A 22,958-nucleotide genomic window follows, 5' to 3' on the forward strand; every position below is an offset into this window, starting at 1 on the left:
CTATCTGCTTTAATCAATTTTCTGTAACCTTAGCTAAAAGTAGCCTAATCATAGGTATAACGCAGTTGGCGAGGTTAATTGAGAGATCTTTTGGATCTCAAAGAACAAATGATGCCATAATCTGATTGGTTTTCTGAGGTAAATATGTAGAAAATTCTTAATATTGGCGATCCCGTAAAACAATATCATTAGGTATTCTGAACAATGGGCTTCAGTTAAAATCCTCCAATCTTAATGCAGAAGGAGATGAGCTGAAGCCACTGCAATAATGTTACATTCAGTGTTCCACCAAACTTTAGTAAGACACTGTAATGCTAGAAAGAATGACGTTAGAAACTGTACTCTCAGTGCTGCTGTAGGCAGTACCCATGGAAGGCCACATAAAAACAGGCTTGAATGGGGGTACACTAGGGGCTGGAGTGGTTCCAGCTATAATCTGGCATATGGCCTGTGTTTGAGGCCTCTCACTGGCAATGGGATGTGAACATGCCAAACCCAGAAGTAAAAGCTGATTTGCTTCATCAAACACATAATCATCGTTGAGCCGCTTATCTATGGCTTCTTCAATGCACCCTTCTCGATGCATCATCCACACCCAATCAACCAAGGAATACTGGTGGTGTTCATGAAGAATCTTAATCCCTGGACTTCTACCACATACAATCTCAAGCACCACTGCCCCGAAACCGAACACATCAGATTCTGGAGTAGCCTTTCCTGTGTGGAAGCACTCTGGAGCAACATAGCCCATGGTGCCCGGGACTCCAGCTAGTTCTAGTTCAGCGTATGAGTTCCTCTCTTGATCCAAGGCTCGGGCAAGGCCAAAGTCTCCCAGGCGAGCATTGAAGTCTGAGTCAAGCAAGATGTTGCTGGCTTTTAGGTCGCGGTGCACCACTTTTTGGTCATACTCGTTTTGTAGGTAATGCAATGCTGACGCCACACCAGCAAGGATCTTGCATCTATGTTTCCAATTCAGTGTATTCTGGCTGGAAGTTTCATATAAGTGCTTATCGACACTGCCATTTGGCATAAAATCATACACTAAAAGAAGCTTCCCTTTCTCATAGCACCATCCTGTACAACAGTCAATGTAGAGTACTGAGCAGGGTTTTGAAACTTCAAGATTTAGCTGTTTATGCAACAGAAATTTAAGTGAAGGAAGTTCAAACTTGAAATTATAGTCTGTTGGAATATACTTATTTTTGGATGTACAAGTTCTAACCATGTTTAAAAATAATAATTGAGAGTTGGGTTCTGAAGATTTCCTTGAAAGGAAGAAAGAAAAAGACATTGTCAATACAAAAGACCATATCAAAATTCAAATGGAGCAAGGTGTATTATTTCTCAGCCACCCCGAGCATTGTACGTTGACGATTTCTGGTTGACTGTTGGCCCTTTATTTATTTATTTATTTAGTTTTGAATTAAAACATTTTGAAATGTTCCTAATTAGCTCATTAATCTAAATTAAAGATTGGATTTATAAATTAAAAAAATTAAAAAAAGAATCGTGCAAATGACATACCCACTAACCGTACAAGATGTTTGTGTCGAAGCCGGTGAATTATGGTGAGCTCAGCCAAGAAATCATCTTTGCCTTTGATGTTGTCCCGGGAGAATTTCTTGACAGCAATTTCTGTAGAGGTTTCAGAATCTGCATGATCCTTATCATGCAGAGTTCCTCTGTAAACAATGCCAAAACCACCTTGTCCAAGTCTCATACCTTCATGGAAATTATTAGTTGCCTCCTTAAGCTCCTTGTACTTGAACTCTCTGGGCATTCCTGGCAACCTTTTCAGTGTCCCTAGCACATTGGACTCTTCAACCCTGGTTCTTTTCCTTTTCTTCACATACCTAACTCCCAGCCAAAATCCAAGTATCACTAACAAGGCCATTGTTGGAACACCAACCCCAACAGCAATCTTCAACCAAGTCCAATCTTTTCTTGGGGGTACTTCCTTCACGCTTAAATCCCATTCCAAAACACAGTTTAGCTGAATTGCTGAGCTGCCTGTGGAAGCAGCAAATCCAAAGTAGGACTCTTCTTTCAGGTAATGCCTCAAGTTTATTGTCTCCCTCAAAAGTGGTGTGTTGGGCTTGTTTGGTGGATTGGCTCGAGAGTGTTTAGCCATGTAGACTTCCATGATTTTGGACCTACCGTCGTATTCCACCCACACGCTGTAGTTGGTGGCTTTCTCCGGCGATATCTCAATGCCTAAAGGGGTGAGAGAAACAATCTTGTTTGAGTGTACAGAATTGATGTTGAGGCCTATGTGGTTGCCATCGGGGTCGAAATCCTGCTTTTCTGTGTCGAATTCTATAGCAACAATGCGGTTTGTGGCATTCCCATCAGTGCTGGCATTGGTGAGGCCTAGCCACTGTCCATAGCTTTGTTCAGGTATATTTATATCTGAAGCTATTAGAAAGGCAAAGCCTTCACCGGCATTCGACTCGTTGTGGTAAATGTTCACGAGGAAAGTTGAGTTGAAGGAGGCAACAACATCGATGTCAGGCAACCATAGTCTGTAAGCTCTGTGGTACATGATCCGTCCGGACTTGTTTTGTAAAAGAAAGTCTTGGTTCAGAGTGTCTGGGGTTAACTGAAGTGCCCCATGATCAATGGAAGAATCGCCTTTAATGCGGAAGGTAGCTTGGTCAGTTTTTTCATCAAATACAAGAAAAGGGAAATGTTTCGGCTTAGGTGCTGATTCTGCAGTGCCTATGGCAGCTTGATGCAGCATTATGGCAAAAGGGACAACTAGGAAGGTGATTAATATTCCTTTCGGAAGCCCCATATTCCTTGTTGATTTTGATTGATTCACCTAGAGCTAATTTAAATGCAGAAAACAAGAACAGAATAAATGGAACTAACCAAATGTGAGAGGAAATGGTGCTCACTATCTGCACAAGGTGATCAAAATGAGAGATTTGCTTTCTATTTGTGGTAAATATGTTATATATACATGCGTCTGTTGAATAAGGAATCTGACACGAAATTACCAAAGTGGAAGACGGCTTGATTTGTCAATTCCCCATTTGGACCTGTTAACCTTATCTTTAATATGCAATGTTCTGTTTGTGTGGTACTTGTTAATGTTCTTCCTTTGTTTTTCTTCCTTCGAGAAAACTCAAAAAACAGAGACTTTTCAAGTCAAGGCGGCTAATATGCCATGAAAAAGTCTATTTTCTGCCAGAAATGTGAACCCATTGGGCTATAAACTAACTTGTTTGTATTCTTTTTCTTTTAAAGGAAACTTCTAAGCAGCATGAGTACCGTGCGTATGCTAGAACCAGAAGAGGTCCCATGCAGAACGCCTCAATGAATTTTACAAGGAGACCAAGAAGATTTTGAATAATATGAAGGAAAATAGAAAGAAACAAAATTTGTCATACAACACCTACCGTGCCAACGTCACGAAGATTCTATATCTCTCTTCTTTTTTCTTTTCTTTTTTCTATTTTTTTCATTTTTATAATGATTTTGAGGCGGAGAGCGCGTGACTTGTAAGTTCAACTCTCATCGGAAATGTAGCATATAAAGTGCTCTATCACTGAAATTATAAGCCCTCGCTATATGTTTGGTACATTAAAAAACCTTCTTACCTTTGGTACTCACCAACAGCCAAAAAAAGACCTATCCATAAGAATACACAAAGTGATGTGTATGTTTCTGTACATAAAAGGAGGCACCAATTCTCGGTTGTTTCCTTATCCGAATGAAATGCTACTTAAGAAAAGACACACAATGTCATATCTAAACATATTTTTAACTTTAATATGCAGATTTGGAGGACACTGCAGGGTCCTAATCGTTCACACACACAGTACTTATAAATTTACATGTAACCAAGTAACAAACTGTGAAACAGGAAAACATGAAGAAAAGTAATAACAAGACATACTAAGCACACTTGTTTTCATTTCCCCCCCTTCTACTTGGATATGAAACCGCCGATAACAGAGCCTATAAGAGCAGTAGGATCTCCCAGGATTGCAGAGACAATAACACGAACGGCACCACCAGCAATCTGGCAACACTTTCTGACCTTTCCTCCTCCTCGTCCTCTCCCTCCATGATGGTTTTTCAGTGTTCCCTTGAGGCTTGGGATTCTAGTCTGCATTTCCCTAACTTTGTTCTTGTCCACATTGAGATACATGGCTTGCCAGCTCTCCACAAGCAACTCCTTCACACATGACACATGAAGGTTATAGGTCTTGCAATCAGACCTGTAAGACCAACCAGGCCCCTTGCCTCCACACCTATGACAAGGACTAGATAACTTGAGGCACAAGTAAAGGTTGTGCTCCCCATCATCTAGGACTTGTGGGAGGTTTGCACAACAAGGGTGCAGATCAAAATCACATTTCCAGCAGTGGTACACAAACCCCAAAACATCCTTCCTACATGCATCACACACTCTCCTAGCAGCGCCAGGCGGGTTGTAAAGAAACTGAAACTCACATTTGTTGTAGAAGGGATGGTGGATGTTGGGAGCAGCCACAGCACATGCCTTGTGCAAGTCAAATTCACATTTCTGACACTTGTATTTGAGGCCAATGCCAGGTTCTTTGCACCCATCACAGTAGAATGGGATCTCTGTGTATTCAATCTTGAGCTTGTGTTGTAGGTGGATGGGGTGAGAGATTTCCTTGTCAATCTTCATGTGTTTTCTTTTTTCTTTCTTTTTTTCTCAGGAAAATCCTAAGTTTCTCACTCAGGCCAATTTGGAAGTAGCAGCAAGATGAGAGATGCTTATATGGAGATGAGGGTTAAATGGCCAGTTAAGTTTGGTATGCTTTTGATAGCTTAAAAAAAAGGGTTTCTCAACAGTCTTGTAGCTAAGGTAAGATTCTTTGCTTGAGATTTACAAGTGGAGAATAAAAAAATTGGTCACATTGATGCAATAATTAAGGTGAGAATGTTTGAGATATAGAGGGATCAAAGAAAGCATTCATTGCCTTTGGAATCTATTGCCGTGGAAGGATGTTATTTTTTGCCGTTGCTCCCTTATGGGATTAAGATAGCATTTCTAATACTGAAGGTTATTGACTTAAAACCATATAAATGTTACTATAATTGACGAGCTTAAGAATCGAACTTGTCCTTGATGAAGAATCAGAAACTTGTAAATGGTTTTTTAAAATTTTTATGTAAGCGATAATCTGCTTTAAACTAATTTAAACTACAAAGAGAGGGATTCGAATTTAGGTGCAGAACCAACTTGTACATGGTTTTTCAGTCAAGGGCTAATTTTAGAGTTTCACGCAAAGCTTTCTTCAAAGACTACAAAAGAACAAAGGCAAGCAATGTCCCCAAAATTCATCTTGAGTCTCTGACCCCAACAGGTGGAATGTTCTGGGATGCTTTGGATTATATTATCAATCTCTTTGATAAATAAAGGAGTTCAACGCTTGTAAAAGTAGCAGCATGGATTCATCTGGAAGGTTCACAATGTTATAAAGACAAAGCAAAAAAAGCAGAACAAAAGAGATGGTCTTCAGTGCTACTGTCACAGGTGTCTCGACCACGGTGATTTCCGAAGTTATGGAATTTGTGAAGATCTTTGTATAGCTCAAGCTGCCAAGTGGCAAATTGTACTCTTTTGCGGGTCCTAGTCTATATCTATAGAAAATTTCTTCAGCGTTACCCCCGTTATGTGTTTATAACATCTAAATACTTGCCTTCTTCTTAGGAAGTAGAAATTCCTACTTCTTTATAATCACAATTTGATGTGTGTTAAGATTCTTTTTTACGTGTTTTTGATGAATTATTTTTATCTATGTATCAAATTTTGATTTGCATAAAGTAAAAATGCCTCTCATGTAAGAAGGTAAGCAGTCCTTCTTTAATAATTTTAATACGTCTCAAAATATTAACATATAATTCACTCATATTATAATACGTGAATATCATGTGTCACGGTAAACGATTCTGTAGTGCCAAACTTATCTGCTAGATGTCAGTTTCAAACAAATTTTCCACAGGGTGAACCAAGCCTTATGACTCGTCAAACAAGGTTTACTACACGGAAATTCTTCTTATTTTATGTGAACCGAGCCTCTACATTTCACTTTCTTTATTTTGTTTTTGCCGAATTTCACTTTCTTTATTTGATTCTATATTCTCTTTGTTTTTTTTTTCTTTCCAACATATTCTCTTTGTTCTTTACTCTTTCCCCTTTTTTTTTTAACTTTTTTTTTTTTCTTTGTTTGTTGGACCCTGTACGATTGTGGAAGGCATTAACCGAAACAGTACGAACAGAAAAAAAGAGTTTCAAACTCCATTTTATCAGATTCAAAGTGGGTTTGAGGATACTACAAAAAATCCCGTTGTTAATAATTAATAATCACCACAAGTTATTAACCAAGGCTAAACCCTAACAATGCAACTTCCTATTATTGAGATTAGAGGATGTTCACCCCACGGATTAGTAGCAGCTTATCCCTACCTGGTCCCTCCAACAAGATCTCGATACAAACAAGTTTACGGTGCAAGAGTTAAGAGAAAACGGTTTAAATACAAATATTGCCCGCCTTCAGGCACACCCTCTCCTCTCCCCCACCCAACTTTCTCCCAGCAGGAAGCCCCTGGCACACTGGATAGGAGAAACAAAGATGTCAATGACTGAATGTGCACGGTCCGGAGAAGGAAAGACATAATGGAAGGGTTTCTTCTGCAAATAGCAGTCACTCTTTCAGACTTAGCCTTGCACTTTGAACCTTCACTGAAAGCTTCAACTTCTGCTCTTCCATGTCTCGTAGAACAGCAAGCAGATTTGCTCGATAAACTTCACACCGTTGGTTGGTATTCTCCAACTCGGCAGACAATTCACGGATTTTCTTTTCCTTTTCATCCTGATGAAAATAAATGAGTGAACAAAAATAATGGCATATATCATGATCAAACTGAAAACACAAGCACCAATAAACAAAAAGAATGGCGTATTATATCATGATCACAGTGAAAGCACAAGCACCGTATAAACCATGTGATGATTACATTTATTCTGACATCATAATTTACAGCTGGCCCTCTCTGGCTACAAACATGAAATAGAAATCATGAATTACCATGTTTGTAACAATGGAACACCCAAAGATGCATTATTTCTTAGTGTGTAGAGTTCAATAGCTACATACACCTAAGGTAACAAATAAGCAAATAATTACGAAACTATATCCATGCTTTCCAGATTCATAACAGGAAAGACAAAAAAAATTCACTTTTGAATAATTCTACTTCATATTCATAAACTTCCCCAATGACCTAATGCTGAGAGAGAGAGAGAGAGAGAGAGAGATATATATATATATATATTAAACATAATAACAACAACGACAATGATATTATTAAACATATCTTGTGAGGTGGGAGTAACGTACCGAAGACTGATACACTGTTGTTTGATTTTCTTCCGTTGAATGCATTTCTTGGCTACCTCCATTGGCCAGGGAACTACCCTGAGTAGCTCCAGAACCTTGGTTCTTTATAGAAGCAACTTTCTTAGCAGCCTCCTGTAGAGCATTCATCGCCACATTATAAATGTGGATAGATTTTGCTCCCTCTTCTACATATTTGATTGCTTCCTGACGTAGATTGTTATACCTAACTGTTACAGATTCTCTAGAATTGTTTGGCAATTCAGACGCATGTTCATCCACCACAGCTCCACTCTTGGCATTTCTAGTCCATCGTTTCAATACGTATTGAGAAGGGAGTCTAAGAACATTTTTTGCCCTAAAAACTGCTAGTACATGCCTACAGATTATTCCTGAATATTCAAACATTTGACATGTACAACTAGCTTTCATCTCAAAAGAATTGAAATCAACAGCATGGGCTTTGTGGTCTTCCCCAAATTTGGCCACTCGATAGGTGGCAGCAGTTCCTGAGTCATCAATTTTTGTTGCAGGATTTGCAAGGGTCTCAACCAACTCCTCCTGGAACTTCTTAAATATTCGCCTAGTATAGAGGTTTGCAGCTTGTTTTTCCATAGGAGATGGTGTCTTCAAAACAGGCATAGTATTAGTAGTGTCATAATCTGCTTTGAGTTCCTTTTCATGCCAACTAACTACAGCTTTCTCATACTGTTTAAGCAAAACCTGTATGGTAGTGGATGAATTCACATACCCGTCAAAAAACAAAGTTAAACTTTCACTTCCCTCACTTACTGCAAACTCTCCAAAGAAGGTGTCTCTCATGTACACTGGGACCCACTGTTGCCTAGCATTGTACATTGATTGAAGCCATTCATCATCCATGATGTAGTATCTTTGAAGCAATGATTCCCAACGTGACTCAAACTCATCTACTGTCTCACTCTCATTGATGCACTTCTTAAATTCAGTCTCAAAAGTAGGATGAGAACGATATAGATGATCTAGTTTCTCTTGTGTTTCTCTAAATATGGCCCACTTACAGAAACGATGGCGAGTTTCAGGAAGAACCTGCGCAACTGCAACTTGTATGTGCCTCTCTGGATCAGTGGTGATGGAGACAGGGTGGCGTCCAGACATTGCATGAAGCCAAGTTTGTAACAGCCATAAGAATGAGGACTCAGACTCATTTAGAATTAACGCACAGCCAAACAACACTGGCTGCCCATGATGATTAAGCCCAGAAAATGAGGCAAACGGTACCCTATAGCGGTTTGTCCTGTATGAGGTGTCAAATATAACAGTATCTCCAAAATATGTATAGTTCATCCTGGCTGTTGAATCCACCCAAAATATATTTCCACTAGAGTGATCACTATCATTCTGAATTGCATAGAAGAAAGCAGGATTTTCTGCTTGCATTCGTTTCAGATAGTCCAACACATGCTGACCCCCACCCCCGAGGGTCCTCTGTCTGACACCACTCATGTAACTTCAAAATTCAACTGTAGCCAATAAGAAAAAAGTAAGAAATGTTGCCACCAAAGTCCATTATTAAATACGGAAGGTAACTTACACAAATCAGGGTTCAAACTATAACTAAAACATCATATGCTGCTATCATCTCTACACCTTCACTAGAATTATATGCTCCTCCTCCTCCTCCTGGTCATCATGACCAGATTCATCCTAATTGCAAAAAATTTCCCTAATTTGTTAACATTGCAAATTCTTTTCAGACCAGCGAGGCCTTCCTACATGCAGTAGAAATTTATTGCAGATTCATGGCACTTCCTACATGCAATAAAGCTACAGATTTTCTTGTAACAATTTTAAGTATTCAAACTAGTTTTTAACTGTGATTTCACGAGGTATGGTCTGGAAATTGGATACATGGGAAATCAACCACTGTTTTCTCAGAATAACACCCATTTAAGCTAATCTTAAGCATGCTTTTATCAGAAGTCACCAAAACTCAAACCACAGAACACAATTCCCAAATTTGTAGCCTCCCTAAAGCAACCTCATCAACATTACAGTAACTTCGTTTCTTTTTAAAAAAAAAAAAAAAAATTATTTAAGAAAAAAAGATTTACTACACGACACCCATAAGCTATGAGACAAATACTTAAAAACTTAACCCACAAAATATTGCACAGAGAGAAATTCAGGAAAATGGAGTACAAAAATTACAGCACATAAATTTCATACAAAAACCTAATCAATTTGCACAAGCAAAAAAAGGGGTGGTTAAGAAAAATACCTTGTTTGTTGTAGTTGAGTCTGTTTGAGATATAAGCTTGAGAAGAGAAGAAACAGAGGAAACAGTAAGTTTGGTGACAAGAGAGAATTGGGTATTGAAGAAGAAAAGGATTTAAGCCTTTCAGGCAGCTGAAAGCCAGAAACTGACTGGGCGGCCACACCCAATACTTCCATATTTGAACCAGTTGCTGGGTTTCATCAAAATGCAAAGAATCTGGAAAAATATACAAAATTGAACCAAAATTATATGTAAACTGGGTAAAGGAAGAAAGACTCACCCAAAACTGCAAACAAGCTCTGCAACACGAAATAGGTCTTCGTCAAACTCCAAGACTGGCCCGGTCGCTGTCTCCCTCTGGCGATAGAGTGATAGAAAGACCCAAGCAGACTCTTCTCAAAGCCCTTTTGATTATTTCGAAGAAAGCAAACGACTTTCAAATCAAAACCCCATTTTTAGCTTTAGTGGTATTGAGTGGAATTTTTTTCACAGGAAATAGGGTTTCAAAAATTTGATTTTTAAAATTCAAAGAATGAAGTTCCATTATATAATCTCAGCTAAAAACAATTCTCATTTTAGGGTTTTATTATTTCCTTTTTTTGGTTGCATTTTTAAAGTTTTTATTATATTTTAATATCTTGAAGGCATTCTTTTGATTTCTCCCATTTTGTTCTTTTGATTTTCGGTTATGAAAAGCACTTGTTTGCTTTGCTGCAGTGGATGTTGTCCATTTCCAATGTACAAAATTTGACGTCATTGCTTGAGATAATACCATGCTCTTTGCAACCCACATGTTAGGTGCATCAAATCCCAGATGAGTTCTTATGCTAAGCTTTGGAAAATGGCAGTCCCTTGGGTGAATAATTGTTAGTCTTTTCACAGAAATTTTCACCATGGATTGCGCAGAAATTGACGACTAACAATCACCCGATCGACGTTTACTGTTGGTAATATAGGGTTTATAGCCAGTAAAAATCACCCTGCTCTCAACTTTCGGAGGTTCTCAAATGTAGCATACCATAAGGAACAGAGTTTTCAGCCACATAGTTGAAATTCACTTGAGAAAATCAGCTTGTACAGTGCATGATGCATAACAATGTCACATTTACAAACTGACTCCAACAAAGGCTCACAAGAACGTAACATTTCAGCTATACAGAGAGCCTTTCCCTAACTTGGATGTCTTTACCTCGGTTTGGGCTGTGTTTGGTGTCACACTTCACAGTGTATTACTCTCAATGCTAGAAAAATGAGGTAGCTAACAATCCGTAGAATAGGAAGTACGCAGGGAGCTCCAGAAAAGCTTTAATCAACAGAACGATACACACGAGGGGAACACAAAACCAGTAAATTATACCTCACACACACGAATCACGATTAGAAAATAACTACCAAAGAATTTCAATTGCCAAACACATCCATACCCCGATTAACCTTGCAGTCAGCTCTCATATTGGCCTTCATTTTCAACTACATACAATAATGTTTCTCCTCCTGCAAGGTTACCGTTGCACACTAGGAGACCCATACAATGTTAGAAACAACATAAAGCGGTTCAAAATAATATAACCAATAATGAAAAGAAAAGGAGGAAGTATGACAAATCGGCCAGAAATAATTTACACGTGAGATATCAAGCCTCTGGCAAGTCAAATCCGCAACCAAGATCCATCCATGGTCCAAAACATGGACCCTGCAAATTTCCCACATCAGTGAGAGTTTACATTTCATTTCAATTCATCTTATTATATGGAAACTAAGATAATACCTTTCATCATATCAGACACAAGGCCAACTATCTGCATAGAGTTTGGATCCAGCAACTATGAATATACATCTACGAAAATTAAAAACACTGGAAACACAACCCAACTCGCACATATTTCAAATTTCTACACCACCCATAAGTGAAGAAATACCTTTCCAGAGAGCATTGTGAAGGTACACTGACTAAAAAGCAATTAAAATAAAAGATAAATACATGTGTGACTGTATTGCACCTTTATAGGCCATCTTTCATGCCAATCTTAATGTTTTGCACTTTAATTGACAACTGTAATTTATGATCCTCTATATCTTTCAAAACCGAAAGTAGGTTAGCGCGATAAACTTCACACTTCCGATTTGCACACTGCAGCTCATTCGTAAGTTCTCGAATTTTTTTGTCCATATCATCCTGCACAATAATACCCATAACAGAAAAGTTACGGCAGGCTTGAACAGATGCAAATAGCCCAAGTGGCATCCCATCAGTCAAATTATGAGGCAAACATAGGCAAACAAACATTGCACAAACACAGAGCACTCCATCCCAAAGCCAAAAACGAGAAAAATACCAAGGCTAAGGAGACAAGTAATCAAATCACAAAGAACTTGGGGAATAGCTCTGACCTCAGACAAGTGTTGGCCCGAACTCCCCTCATGATCCCCACTAGCATAATGTATCCGACTTGCTCCACCAGCCAAGTTGCCCCTGACATGCCCGTTGACCATGGTTTTCCCGTCATTCTTTGGTGCATGAGCTACTTTTTTGGCAGCCTCTTTCAGAGCATCCAGTGCAATGTCATAGGTTTCTGAAGACTTTGCTCCATCTACAAATTTAAAGGCCTCATGACGTAAGGTATTGTATCTAACAGTATGAGATTCTAGATAATTGGTATATACATCACTAGAACGTTCTTCTAACATGACACTGCTCTTCGCATTTCTTGTCCATCGTTTCAATATGTAATGGGATGGGAGAGTTAGCACATTGGTCACTCTAAAGACTGCCAATACATGTCTGCAAAGAAGACCTGAGAACTCAAACATCTGGCAACTACAAGTTGCCATCATCTCCAAAACATTAAGCTTAACATAATATGCTTTATGGTCCTCCCCAAACTTTGCTACTTGATATGTGATGATCTCCCCATCATCATCACCTTTAGATGCCGTGAAAGTTAGTGTCCCAACTAGCTCCTCTTGGAACCTCATAAATATTTTTTTTGTATAAAGCTCAGATGCTTGCTTTTCCATTGGAGATGGGGTCTTCAAAACTGGGGCAGTGTTCATAGTTTCAAAATCTGCTTTCACTTCCTTCTCGTTGCGACTCTCAAGAGCTTTCTCGTAGAGCTTAAAGAACTGGCTCAGATTTGTTGAAGCATTCACATATCCATCAAAATATGAGTTCATGCTGTCACTTCTCTGAGTTATGGACATTTCTGCAAAAAATGTATCACGCAGATAGACAGGGACCCATTGCCTGCGAGCAGAGTATACTGTTTGAAGCCATTCATGATCCCTGAGATCATATCTGTCAACAAGAGACAACCAGCAAGACTCAAATTCATCTATCGACTCAGTCAAATTAACACACTTGTGAAAGTCTGCTTCAAAAGTTGGATGTTTAAGAAAAACATGGGATAACTTCTCCTGGCATTTTTTGAAGATGTGCCATTTGCAGAAACGGTGGCGGGTCTGTGGGAAAACCTGCATGATGGCTGACTGTATCACAGCATCATGATCAGTGGTAATCGACACTGGATGGCGGCCCGACATTGCCATAAGCCATGTCTTAAACAACCAAACAAATGATGCTTCAGATTCATTTATCAGGAAGGCACAACCAAATAACACAGGCTGTCCGTGATGGTTTACCCCTGTGAAAGGTGCAAAGGGCAAACGGTACCTGTTTGACCTGTAGGTAGTGTCAAAAGTAACAGTATCACCAAAGTAACTATAGTTCATCCTTGCCTTTGGATCAGCCCAGATGACATTGCCCGTGGACTGATCCTCATCCCCCTGCACAGCATAGAAAAAATTTTGGTTATCAGCTTGCATTTGTCTCAAGTAATCCAAAAGCATCTGAATGTCCCCATCTAAGCTTCTCTGGCGATTATTCCTCATGTAATTCCTACAGTCCACCTCTGTAAATCCGACTTTGCTTATTCCACCATATTCCTTAATCAGTGCTGACATAATCCTCCGGGGACCCATGCCAGCTGCCTGCAGGGTATCAATCAAGGTCTTAGCAGGACCTGATATTTGCCTGTGCGAACGAAGACAATGCACCTGATCAGGCGGAACCAACTCATGATTATGCTCTTTAACAAAACCAGACACAACCCACTTCCCTGAATCTTGCATCTTTACAGACAAGGATGCTTTGCATCCTACTCTGGTGATAGTACGTGGGCGCTTGATCTCCCTATCCTTGGTGCGCTTCTCATTCAAATTCCGGAAACCCTCTTTAGCACAAACAAATTGCCTCTGTATGATTGCTCCATCACGCCTGGAACGACGCGAGGAGCTGACACGAGTACTAAACCCAACACGCCGAGCATACGAATTGTAAAAGGCCTTGGCAGCCTCTTCGGACTCAAATTCCATGCCGTCATAAGGCTCAAGGTCCAAGAGGTCCCCCTCAGGAAGGTAAATTTCACCACTCCCTCCACCACCAAAAACAACAATACCACTGGCACTTCCAGTGGCACTGCTCATAAGAGGACTATCAACCATTTCCTCATCATCGACAGGGTGCTCAATGTCTACAAAATCATCATCGCCGTCTCGACCTCCCCCTCCTCCCAACCCAATATCAAATTCAATCACCTCGTTATCCATGTCAAACTTTGAAATAGTTTCAGATCAATCTCAAGTGAATTCTCTCAATTCCCAAGCCTGACAAGTTTGTTTTCTGTAGAAATATAACATTGTATTATATATATACATTAATAGGCATATAAATAAGTTATTATCAGTCTCAGTCCCTCTACAGTCTTAGCGGGAAAGAGTGACAATACAAAGTAAATTCTCATAAATATGCAAAAAACCTAAAATGTAAAGGAAAAGACTGACCCTCAAAGAGACAGATTTTCATACAGTCTATCATGGTCTCATCCCCTTGAGAAAGTGGGCTCCGGTGGATCTTCAGCAAAGTGCAACCTTTAGCATGACCAATGGAGTGAGACAAAAATGGGAGCTTTTTTTCTTAGGGTTTTCACAACAACAGAAAAACCCTAGAATCTGGTTCAATTTGAGTGGGATTGGGAGGGCTTTGTATTCAAATGGATTGAATTGAAGGAAATTATTGAAAAATATGAATAAAATAACAAGGAATATAATGAGAGTGATGATGAAGCGAAAGAGGGACGGGAGCTTGAGAAGGGTGGGTAGGCTCTTCGTATTCTATTCTAACCCGGCTCCTGGGGCTCTGATCGACTAGGTCTCCCATCAATTTCGTGAACGCTTGTGCACCGTTGGATTAGTTCTTCATCATTACAACGTTTCATTAAAAATTATTTTTTATGAGAAAAATTATGATATTTTTTCAATAAATAGTGACTTGTTTGTTATATTGTCAAACACGCAATTTGAGCCGTTGATTATATGGAATTTGAGAATTTGTCATTTTATATAAATTTCAACATTTCCTGTAATGGACTTGGTTGTGGTTTTAATATTAACTCATGCATCCGATGTCCTTTCTCCCCCGATATTATATAATTTAGAAAAGTTTAATATTGTTTTTTGACTAATTAGCACTAATAGTAGTAAATACATATGTATAAATCTTAACAAAACCAAACTTAAAAACTTTCTTTGATCGGTTTCCCTTCCTAAACAAAGTAAGTAGATACTCTCTATTCTCTAACATACATCAAATGAATAGAACTTCGCATCAAAGAAAAATAATAACTTTAGAGAGAAAAATATCATAAATTTCGAATGGGGTAAGAATTTCAACATTTAGTATAAACTCATTTGGTTTGCAGAAAGGATTTGATGGGAAATAATTTCCCATGTCTTTTTTTAATGAATAAAAAATGAAAAATTCATTTCCTTCCATGTTTGGTAATGCTGGGAGAAACAACCATGAAATACTACTTTATATCATATATACAAATAAAATAAAAACATTAACATTACATGTTTTATTCAGTTTACGAATTTCCCAAATAAATCAAATTGGCCACCAATGCGTAAATTGTAGTTCGGGTCGATGTAGCCAAATTATATTTTTTTTGTGTGAAAGAGGAACAAAACTACACACACTAATTTTATTTGCCCGGTACGAACAAAACTACCCACACTAACTTGAGACTAAGCAACCAAAAGTTTTATAAACACACCATCACCGAACTTCAATCCCTCTTTCAATATCACTTGTATAAAATAAAAAATTAAATGCATGACACAAGACACAATACTAAAACCCAAAAATAATCATAAATAAACACTCCATATTTGACGGATTATAGAGCATGTTATGAGAAAAAGAGACATAATTATGAGTAATACCAGAAACACTAATTTATTATACAAATTTTTGGACACAAATTGATGTGGTAATGTTTTATTTGTTTTCGTTATGAGCTGATTATGAATGTTATTTATTCATACCAAATAAAAAACTGCTATCTAAAAATTGATGTCTCTAATATTATTGTATAATTGTTATAAAATTATTTGTAAGAAAGAAAAAAAAAAGTAATGTCTCTAGTATTATTGTATACACCTAATGCTAATTGTGTGGAAAAATCACTCATCTTGACACGTGAGAAGTTAAAAGGAGAGGATAATAAAAAGTCCCAAAAAAGGAAAAAAGCCATTGTAAAGCGAGGAGAGCAGTAGAGCAACCGGCTGCCCAATAGTCAGATCAATACATTTTAAGCGTCACTTGGTTTAGCAGAGCCACAGAGGCAGAACGCAGAACGCAGAACGCAGAAGCAGAGCTTGGTGTGCCTGAGCCACCGCACACCCACCAGCACTTTTCACCATCTTCGTGTCCCAAAAGGGCAATTGGGTAAGGCTCTCTCCACGTTGTTTCAACTTTCAAGTAGTTGTTTTTGTCTCTCGTCGTTGCAATACAAGCAGAGGCTATAAAAGCACTATATGCTTCTTGTTTCTTGTTTTTTCACAACGTTCCCTCTTTCATTTCTTCGAAATCTGTGGGTGCTTTTTGTTTCCGAGTCTTTTTGGGTTGGATTGTTTAAAGCTGAGATTTTTGTGTGTGTTTTTGGTTGAATGTTTGAAGAAGGAGAAGGAAGAGATAGAAAAACATGGACGATATAGCCAAAGAAGAGGGGAAAAATATGGAGGAGGCTGAAGAAAACAAAAGTTTGAGCCATACCCATGTCCATGCACAACTTGAAGAGGGTCAAGAACCAAACCCCAACTCCGTTGATAGTGTAGAATTGGAGACCAAGAACAGCATTCATGACATTGGTGTTGAAGAATTGCATAATGACATTCAAGGTCCGGCTGATTCTGTTCCCACTGTCTTCAAAACTCCTGAAGATGCTAACATTGCTAACAATTCCTCCAATGAGCCGCATCCCAGTAGTGAAAGTGTTAACCTTGTTAGCAATGTGGATTCTGGTGTGCACTGTGGGAGTGAGATTTCTGTGAAGATTGAAAGTGAACAGAATGATGGTGAGAAAGGGGAGGCACTGAGGGATGATGTGGACATCAAAGTCAACCCGACCACTGAATTATGTGGCGGTGCAGAGACTGATAATCTTGTCAGTGATGGTTCACGTCAGACTGCCATCCCCATGGAGATTGAAAAGGAAGAAGATGATGTTGAGGAAGGGAAGGCACTGAAGGAGGGGTTGAGCAGCAAGGCCAACCCCTCCAATGAACTAGATATCAGTGTTGAAACTAATAATGTTGCCTGTGAGATGGAGCTTGATATCCCTCGTGATAGTGAGGTTGCAATGGAGAAACTGATAGATGGAGTGAGCAAAGAGGCCAATCCCTCCAATGAACCACATATCAGTGCTGAAATTGGTAAGGTTGTTTGTAAGGTGAAGCCTGATATGCCTCCTCAGGATGCAACAGAGAAACTGATAAATGGGGTGAGCAGCGAGGCTAAACCCTCCAATGAACCGCATATCAGTGCTGAAGCTGATAATGTTGTTTGTAAGGTGGAGCCTGCTATGTCTTGTTGTACTGAGGTTGCAATGGACAAACTGATAGATGAGGTGAGCAGCGAGGCCAACCCCTCCAATGAAACATATATCAGTGCTGAAACTGATGGTGCTGTTTGTGAGGTGGAGCCTGATATGCCTCTTGTTGATAGCAAGGTTGCAATGGAGAAACTGATAGATGGGGTGAGCAGTGAGGCCAACCCCTCCAACGAACCACATATCAGTGCTGGAACTGATGGTGCTGTTTGTGAGGTGGAGCCTGATATCCCTCTTGTTGATAGCAAGGTTGCAATGGAGAAACTGATAGATGCAGTGAGCAGTGAGGCCAACCCCTCCAATGAACCACATAGCCGTGCTAAAACTGATGATGTTGTTTGTAAGGTAGAGCTTGATATACCTTGTGATAGTGAGGTTGCAACAGAGAAACTGATAGACCGGGTGAGCAGTAAGGCCAACCCCTCCAATGAACCACATATCAGTGCTGAAACTGATGATGCTGTTTGTGAGGTGGAACCTGATATTCCTCGTGATAGCAAGGTTGCATCGGAGAAACTGATAGATGGGTTGAGCAGTGAGGCCAACCACTCCAATGAACCATATATCAGTGCTGAAACTGATAATGTTGTTTGTAAGGTGGAGCCTGATAAAATGCCTCGTGATGGTGGGGTTGCTACGGAGAAACTGATAGATGGGTTGAGCAGCAAGGCCAACCCCTCCAGTGAACAACATATGAATGCTGAAACTGATAATGTTGTTAGTAAGGTGGAGCATAATATGCCTCTTAATAATGAAGTGGAAATGGAGACTGAATCTGATGATGATGGTGAGAGAGGTGGGACACCGAAAGGGGGGGTGAGCAGCAAAACGATGCTGTCTTTAAGTACTGAAATAAATGAGCACATGTTGAAACCCAAGTTTTATGTAGGACGGAAGGTTGGGATGAAGAGCTTAGAGTTAGACCCAAAACAATCCTCTCTCTCAGGTCCAGGTGCTGCTGAGGATGATGAGTCAGGGACTGAGGAGGAGCAAGCGGCATTCATGAAGGAGGTGGAGAACGTATATAAAGAGAGGAACTTGGAATTTAAAGCCCCAAAGTTCTACAGAGAGGAATTAAATTTGCTCAAGTAAATTCTTGGTGATTATATCTCTGTTGAGTTTGCATAAGTTAATAAGTTAGAAAACATTTTGGCTCATTGTTGTTTCTTTTTATAATTTAGGTTATGGAGAGCCGTGATCAAACTTGGTGGCTATGAAAAGGTTTGCCTGAATCCTGAATATCCTGTATTCTTGAGGCCTTGGCTTTTTATAAGGCTTGGTAGATTAGGTTATTGTGCACAGTTCAGAAAGAATCCGTGAATTTCAGTTGGGCATTACATATTGGTTAAATAACAATAGACACAATTCCAAATAAGTATAGATTATTTCACATATTTCCGTGTCGAGGACATTATACTCACAAGCTTGGTGACATTAAAATCTACTTCACAATATGTATACCCCAGTTTACCTAAAGCAAGCAGCTGCTTTATATGCTTTTCTATGCAAATGTAGTTGGAAACAGAAATTATCAAAAATAAAGACAAGGAAAGAAAGAAAGCTGGCTGATGCACTTGTAATGGTAGATTAATTTTGCTCAATTTCTCTAGTATTAGATATCAGTTATCTAAAATTTGATATGCTCCACATTTCTTTTCTTTTATAAAATTTCCCTATTTCATAGCTACTCTACTAAGTGTTTGTCTGTGGGCACGTGTAGGTTACTTCGTGCAAGTTGTGGCGGCAGGTCGGAGAAACATTCAATCCCCCAAAGTAAGCAATATTATTTTGTTTAATTAATGCCTCTGTTTAAGCTGTCTAATTTATTTCCAGGACCATAAAATAAAATATAACAGGAAGGCAACTTATTTTGTGGCAAATACCCAAAGTTACTTTTACGTATTTAATCCTTCAGTTGATGGAAATATTAAAAAGCTTGAATGGGCTATATTTGAAACTTAGTTATTCTGATCTGTAGTATGACGCTGTCGCATAAAGAATTTAGGAAACCACCTTTTCTGTTGTTTAAGAAGTCCCTCTCTTATGCATAGGAAACCCCCCAGAAAATTCCTTTGTTGTTTTGAGTTCTTTTTATAAACTTGAATTCCAATGCCTGATTTTTCATGGTGGACAGGACCTGTACAACTGTCTCTTGGACTTTTCGAAATTTTTATGAGAAGGTTATGATCTACTTATTGTGTTTTAAGTTCACTTTATTTTTGTCTTCTTTGTTTTTTGTCCGCTTTCCTGCATGGGTCTTGGAGTCCCTAATTACCGCTTTTTCTGCAGGCATTACTTGAATTTGAAAAGCATAGACTGCATGGCGGTGAGCTTGCTCTTCCTGCAGAGCCTACTAAAGTTGAGAATCGGGTAATTAGACTTAGCTAATCATATATGTTGCTAAGTTTGTTTTCAGTGTTTTGACAAAAATTGAATGTTTCTTCTATTGCAGTTATAGATGCTGTGATTTTTCCCCCCTCCTTCCCATTCATGGGGTGCATATATGTGTTATTGGATGTAGAAATTAAGTTGTGGTTCTGCATAAGATAATGAAAATGATGCTCAATGTTGCATGAGGAATATTAGTTATCTGCAGAGACAGTTTTTTCTTCTTCTCTTCTTTTGCTCTTTTGTTTCTTAGGTAATTGATCCTTTTGGATTTATAATGCAGGCTGATGGCAGCCAAACTTTAGGATCAGGCAGGGCCCTAAGGGATGCTGCAGCTCGTGCCATGCAGGGTTGGCATTCTCAACGCCTTCTTGGTAATGGTGAGGTGGGCGATGCAATTATTAAGGTCTGGAGAAATTTTAAGCTCTATGCTTATTTAATTTATTTATTCTCCTTTTCTTTTTAACTTTTTTCCCTTCCTTATGATCTTATTTTTGTGTGGTATTCTAGGATAAGAACTTGAGTACCATGCCAAAAAGTGACAAGCAGCTTAAAAGTTCTGGTATCATAGCCTAAAGTTTTTTGCATTTTTGCTGCCATAATGGTCTTCTCTCTTTAAAAATTGGTTTATTAACTCAGGTTTACTAAAGCGGAAAAAGCCATCTCATGTGGATTCTGCTCTCCAGGTTGCTGACATGAAAGCTATAAAGCCACGGTTAGTATTTATTTTCTCTTGACTCCTAGTGATTTCAGTTGACATGATAATTGAAAGTATCTTTGCCATTGTTCCAGCTGAACGTTTTTGTTTTCCCCTTGTTTATAGATTGGACATAATGGTATTTGATATTGGACGCCCAGCAGATTGGGTGAAGGTTAACGTGAAAAGATTTGTAAGTTTCTCTCATCCCACTGTTGGGACTTAACATATTTCTACAGATTATATCTAATTAGAATTTGAAATTTGACTGTACACAGAACGATTGCTTTGAGGTATATGCCTTAGTTCCTGGACTTCTTCGTGAGGAGGTTAGTTCATGAATTAGTTTTGTCATCCATATCATTTTTAAATTAGTCGACTTTGTTTTTGTGGTTAAATTTGGTAGTTCTTTTCCATGGGTAGTTGATCGACCTAAATTCTGTTTTATTTTTCCAAGTAAAAATTTTATCCAGCTTTTGCTTGTTATACTCTATCCAATTTTGTTGTTACCGGTGGTTGTGATTCAGGTGCATGTTCAGTCTGATCCAGCTGGGCGCCTGATTATATCTGGTCAACCAAAGCAACTGGATAATCCTTGGGGTGTCACACCCTTTAAGAAGGTTGGCATAACTTAAACTTATATACCTGCATATGTGGTTCTTTGCAGTTTTGAAGTGGGGGAAATAGAATCCTGAAATGGCGGGGTTTTCTTTTGTTGGTTTGGTTGGGGGAGGATTTCTACAGGTTCCTACTGTCCCAGTCCTAAGCCTAAGATATCATTAGCCTGGTGATGTAGAACAGCCGGTAGATATTCGAGTGAAAACTTGAGCAATAGAACAAAGAAGAATAAGAGATCGAGGAGAATTAGAGATCGAACAGATGAAGGGAAAGGGAAGGAATCAGAGAGTTTAAAGTAAGGAAATTTATCATTAATCAAGTCTCCCTTTAAAGATTACAAACAACTCTATTTATAGAGGCAAAACCCTTTTTAGTCTAGGAAAAGGAAAAGTAAACTTTAGGAAATAGGAAAGCAAATTAACTAATAAGAGATCTTTCAACAACAAGGAATCTTTAACTAAATTAGGAAAACTAACAATATGCATTCTGCATCACCTGGATTTCTGGCCTCTTGTCAACAAGATAGTATAACAGTGTTTTTTTCTCCATAAGAAGATAATATAGCAGCATTAGATTCACACGTACATTAATGTTCAAATGAAAACTTTTGTTATGTAGTGTGGCACTTACCTGCAGGATAATTAAAGTGGTTTTCTTTATAGGTTGTCAGCCTACCTTCGAGAATCGATCCACAACAGACATCTGCTGTGGTGACCTTGAATGGCCAATTGTTTGTGCGTGTGCCATTTGAACAGTCAGAATTTTAAATTGTAGAGATGAATATCCTGTCTGTCCCCCAAGTACAGAGCTTTGGTTGCTTTTGAGAAGATAGAATACAAGTAGTTTTGGTTTGTTCATACTTATATTTGGATCTCAAGCCTATGCAGTTGGATGTATCTAATTCGCCAATCTATAATTATTGTTCCCAGCAGTTATAGTTAAATGATGAGACTCATGTAAATATGCGGTACTCTTGGTCACTATTTTTTGGATTCCAATGATTTGGGTCTCTCCTTTTCTTAAGAATTTAGCTACATTGTGGATAAAATTGCAATCTCAACTTTTATGTTTCCTGTGTCGATCCTTGACTTAATCGTTTTATTATATTAATTAGACGTGTAAGGAATGAAAGGATGCGGCGTTAAATTTGTACCCTTTTTTACAATTTTTTGCACATCACTGTCTATTATCTTGTTCTGCTTGCTTTTTAGGATGGTATGAATTATGATGGTGGAGATTCTTGAACTCCACAGACTGTTTCAACATGGCTCCATTTAGGTGGTGCCTGAGGAACCCAATGGAGCCATGGTTTTTATGACAAGCTCAATCCCCTTGAACTGTCTGGAGAGTTGTGGTTTTGAATTCGTAAGAAACTAGTAAGAATTTTATGTCACATAGCCTGTATTATCTAGTTGATCTTCTCTGGCACTTCCATCATTGCCAGCTTAGACAATATCTATGGTATGCATGGGGATAGAATTAGAAGGGTCAAGATTAGGGTTATGAATCGACCAATCTTGTGCTTGCACATATCCCCTGTATCCATGTATGCATACGTGCCTTATACACCAGAACGACACAGATTCATTTTATAAGAGATTTAACAATTAATCATTACAAAGTGAATGAAAATGTTGTTCAGTTTACAGACTTTTCAGCATAATTCCTTC

The 22,958-nt window shown here is 38.8% G+C and overlaps 5 protein-coding genes across 7 annotated transcripts; 1 reads left to right on the top strand and 4 right to left on the bottom strand.

Moving 5' to 3' along the window:
- Window positions 1–145: 145 nt before the first annotated feature.
- Window positions 146–2,913, bottom strand: LOC103334642 (putative L-type lectin-domain containing receptor kinase S.5). The gene is made up of 2 exons (XM_089053927.1): window positions 1,525–2,913; window positions 146–1,074 (listed from the first exon to the last, which is right to left on the bottom strand). The coding sequence occupies exons 1-2, from the start codon at window positions 2,792–2,794 to the stop codon at window positions 296–298; spliced, it is 2,049 nt and encodes a 682-aa protein (XP_088910053.1). The 5' UTR covers window positions 2,795–2,913; the 3' UTR covers window positions 146–295.
- An 834-nt stretch (window positions 2,914–3,747) lies between these two features.
- LOC103334641 (protein VACUOLELESS GAMETOPHYTES-like) lies at window positions 3,748–4,834 on the bottom strand. Its single transcript, XM_008237616.2, has one exon. The coding sequence runs from the start codon at window positions 4,661–4,663 to the stop codon at window positions 3,932–3,934; it is 732 nt and encodes a 243-aa protein (XP_008235838.2). The 5' UTR covers window positions 4,664–4,834; the 3' UTR covers window positions 3,748–3,931.
- A 1,412-nt stretch (window positions 4,835–6,246) lies between these two features.
- On the bottom strand, window positions 6,247–10,277 carry FRS9 (FAR1-related sequence 9). Its single transcript, XM_008237615.3, has 4 exons — window positions 9,917–10,277; window positions 9,640–9,675; window positions 7,383–8,881; window positions 6,247–6,854 (listed from the first exon to the last, which is right to left on the bottom strand). Exons 3-4 carry the CDS (start codon window positions 8,862–8,864, stop codon window positions 6,687–6,689), a joined length of 1,650 nt encoding a protein of 549 aa, XP_008235837.1. The 5' UTR covers window positions 8,865–8,881; window positions 9,640–9,675; window positions 9,917–10,277; the 3' UTR covers window positions 6,247–6,686.
- Window positions 10,278–11,518: 1,241 nt separating this feature from the next.
- FRS5 (FAR1-related sequence 5) lies at window positions 11,519–14,813 on the bottom strand. 2 transcript variants are annotated; one of them, XM_008237614.2, is made up of 3 exons: window positions 14,476–14,813; window positions 12,028–14,314; window positions 11,519–11,812 (listed from the first exon to the last, which is right to left on the bottom strand). In XM_008237614.2, exons 2-3 carry the CDS (start codon window positions 14,239–14,241, stop codon window positions 11,639–11,641), a joined length of 2,388 nt encoding a protein of 795 aa, XP_008235836.1. In that variant the 5' UTR covers window positions 14,242–14,314; window positions 14,476–14,813; the 3' UTR covers window positions 11,519–11,638. The 2 variants fall into 2 exon arrangements, with proteins under 2 accessions (XP_008235836.1, XP_088910295.1); XM_089054169.1 differs by having other exon boundaries at window positions 14,500–14,805.
- Window positions 14,814–16,226: 1,413 nt separating this feature from the next.
- Window positions 16,227–22,367, top strand: LOC103334638 (uncharacterized). Of its 2 annotated transcripts, none has more exons than XM_008237613.2 (13): window positions 16,227–16,423; window positions 16,655–18,673; window positions 18,767–18,806; window positions 19,306–19,358; window positions 19,720–19,765; window positions 19,875–19,955; window positions 20,257–20,379; window positions 20,484–20,535; window positions 20,613–20,688; window positions 20,797–20,863; window positions 20,949–20,999; window positions 21,198–21,290; window positions 21,951–22,367. In XM_008237613.2, exons 2-13 carry the CDS (start codon window positions 16,680–16,682, stop codon window positions 22,053–22,055), a joined length of 2,781 nt encoding a protein of 926 aa, XP_008235835.2. In that variant the 5' UTR covers window positions 16,227–16,423; window positions 16,655–16,679; the 3' UTR covers window positions 22,056–22,367. The 2 variants fall into 2 exon arrangements, with proteins under 2 accessions (XP_008235835.2, XP_088910000.1); XM_089053874.1 differs by lacking the exon at window positions 21,951–22,367 and adding an exon at window positions 21,415–21,585 and having other exon boundaries at window positions 16,228–16,423.
- The last annotated feature ends 591 nt before the right edge of the window (window positions 22,368–22,958 follow it).

This window comes from Prunus mume, linkage group LG6 (assembly GCF_029339155.1).
Source record: "Prunus mume cultivar Tortuosa linkage group LG6, ASM2933915v1, whole genome shotgun sequence".
Lineage (NCBI taxonomy): Eukaryota > Viridiplantae > Streptophyta > Magnoliopsida > Rosales > Rosaceae > Prunus > Prunus mume.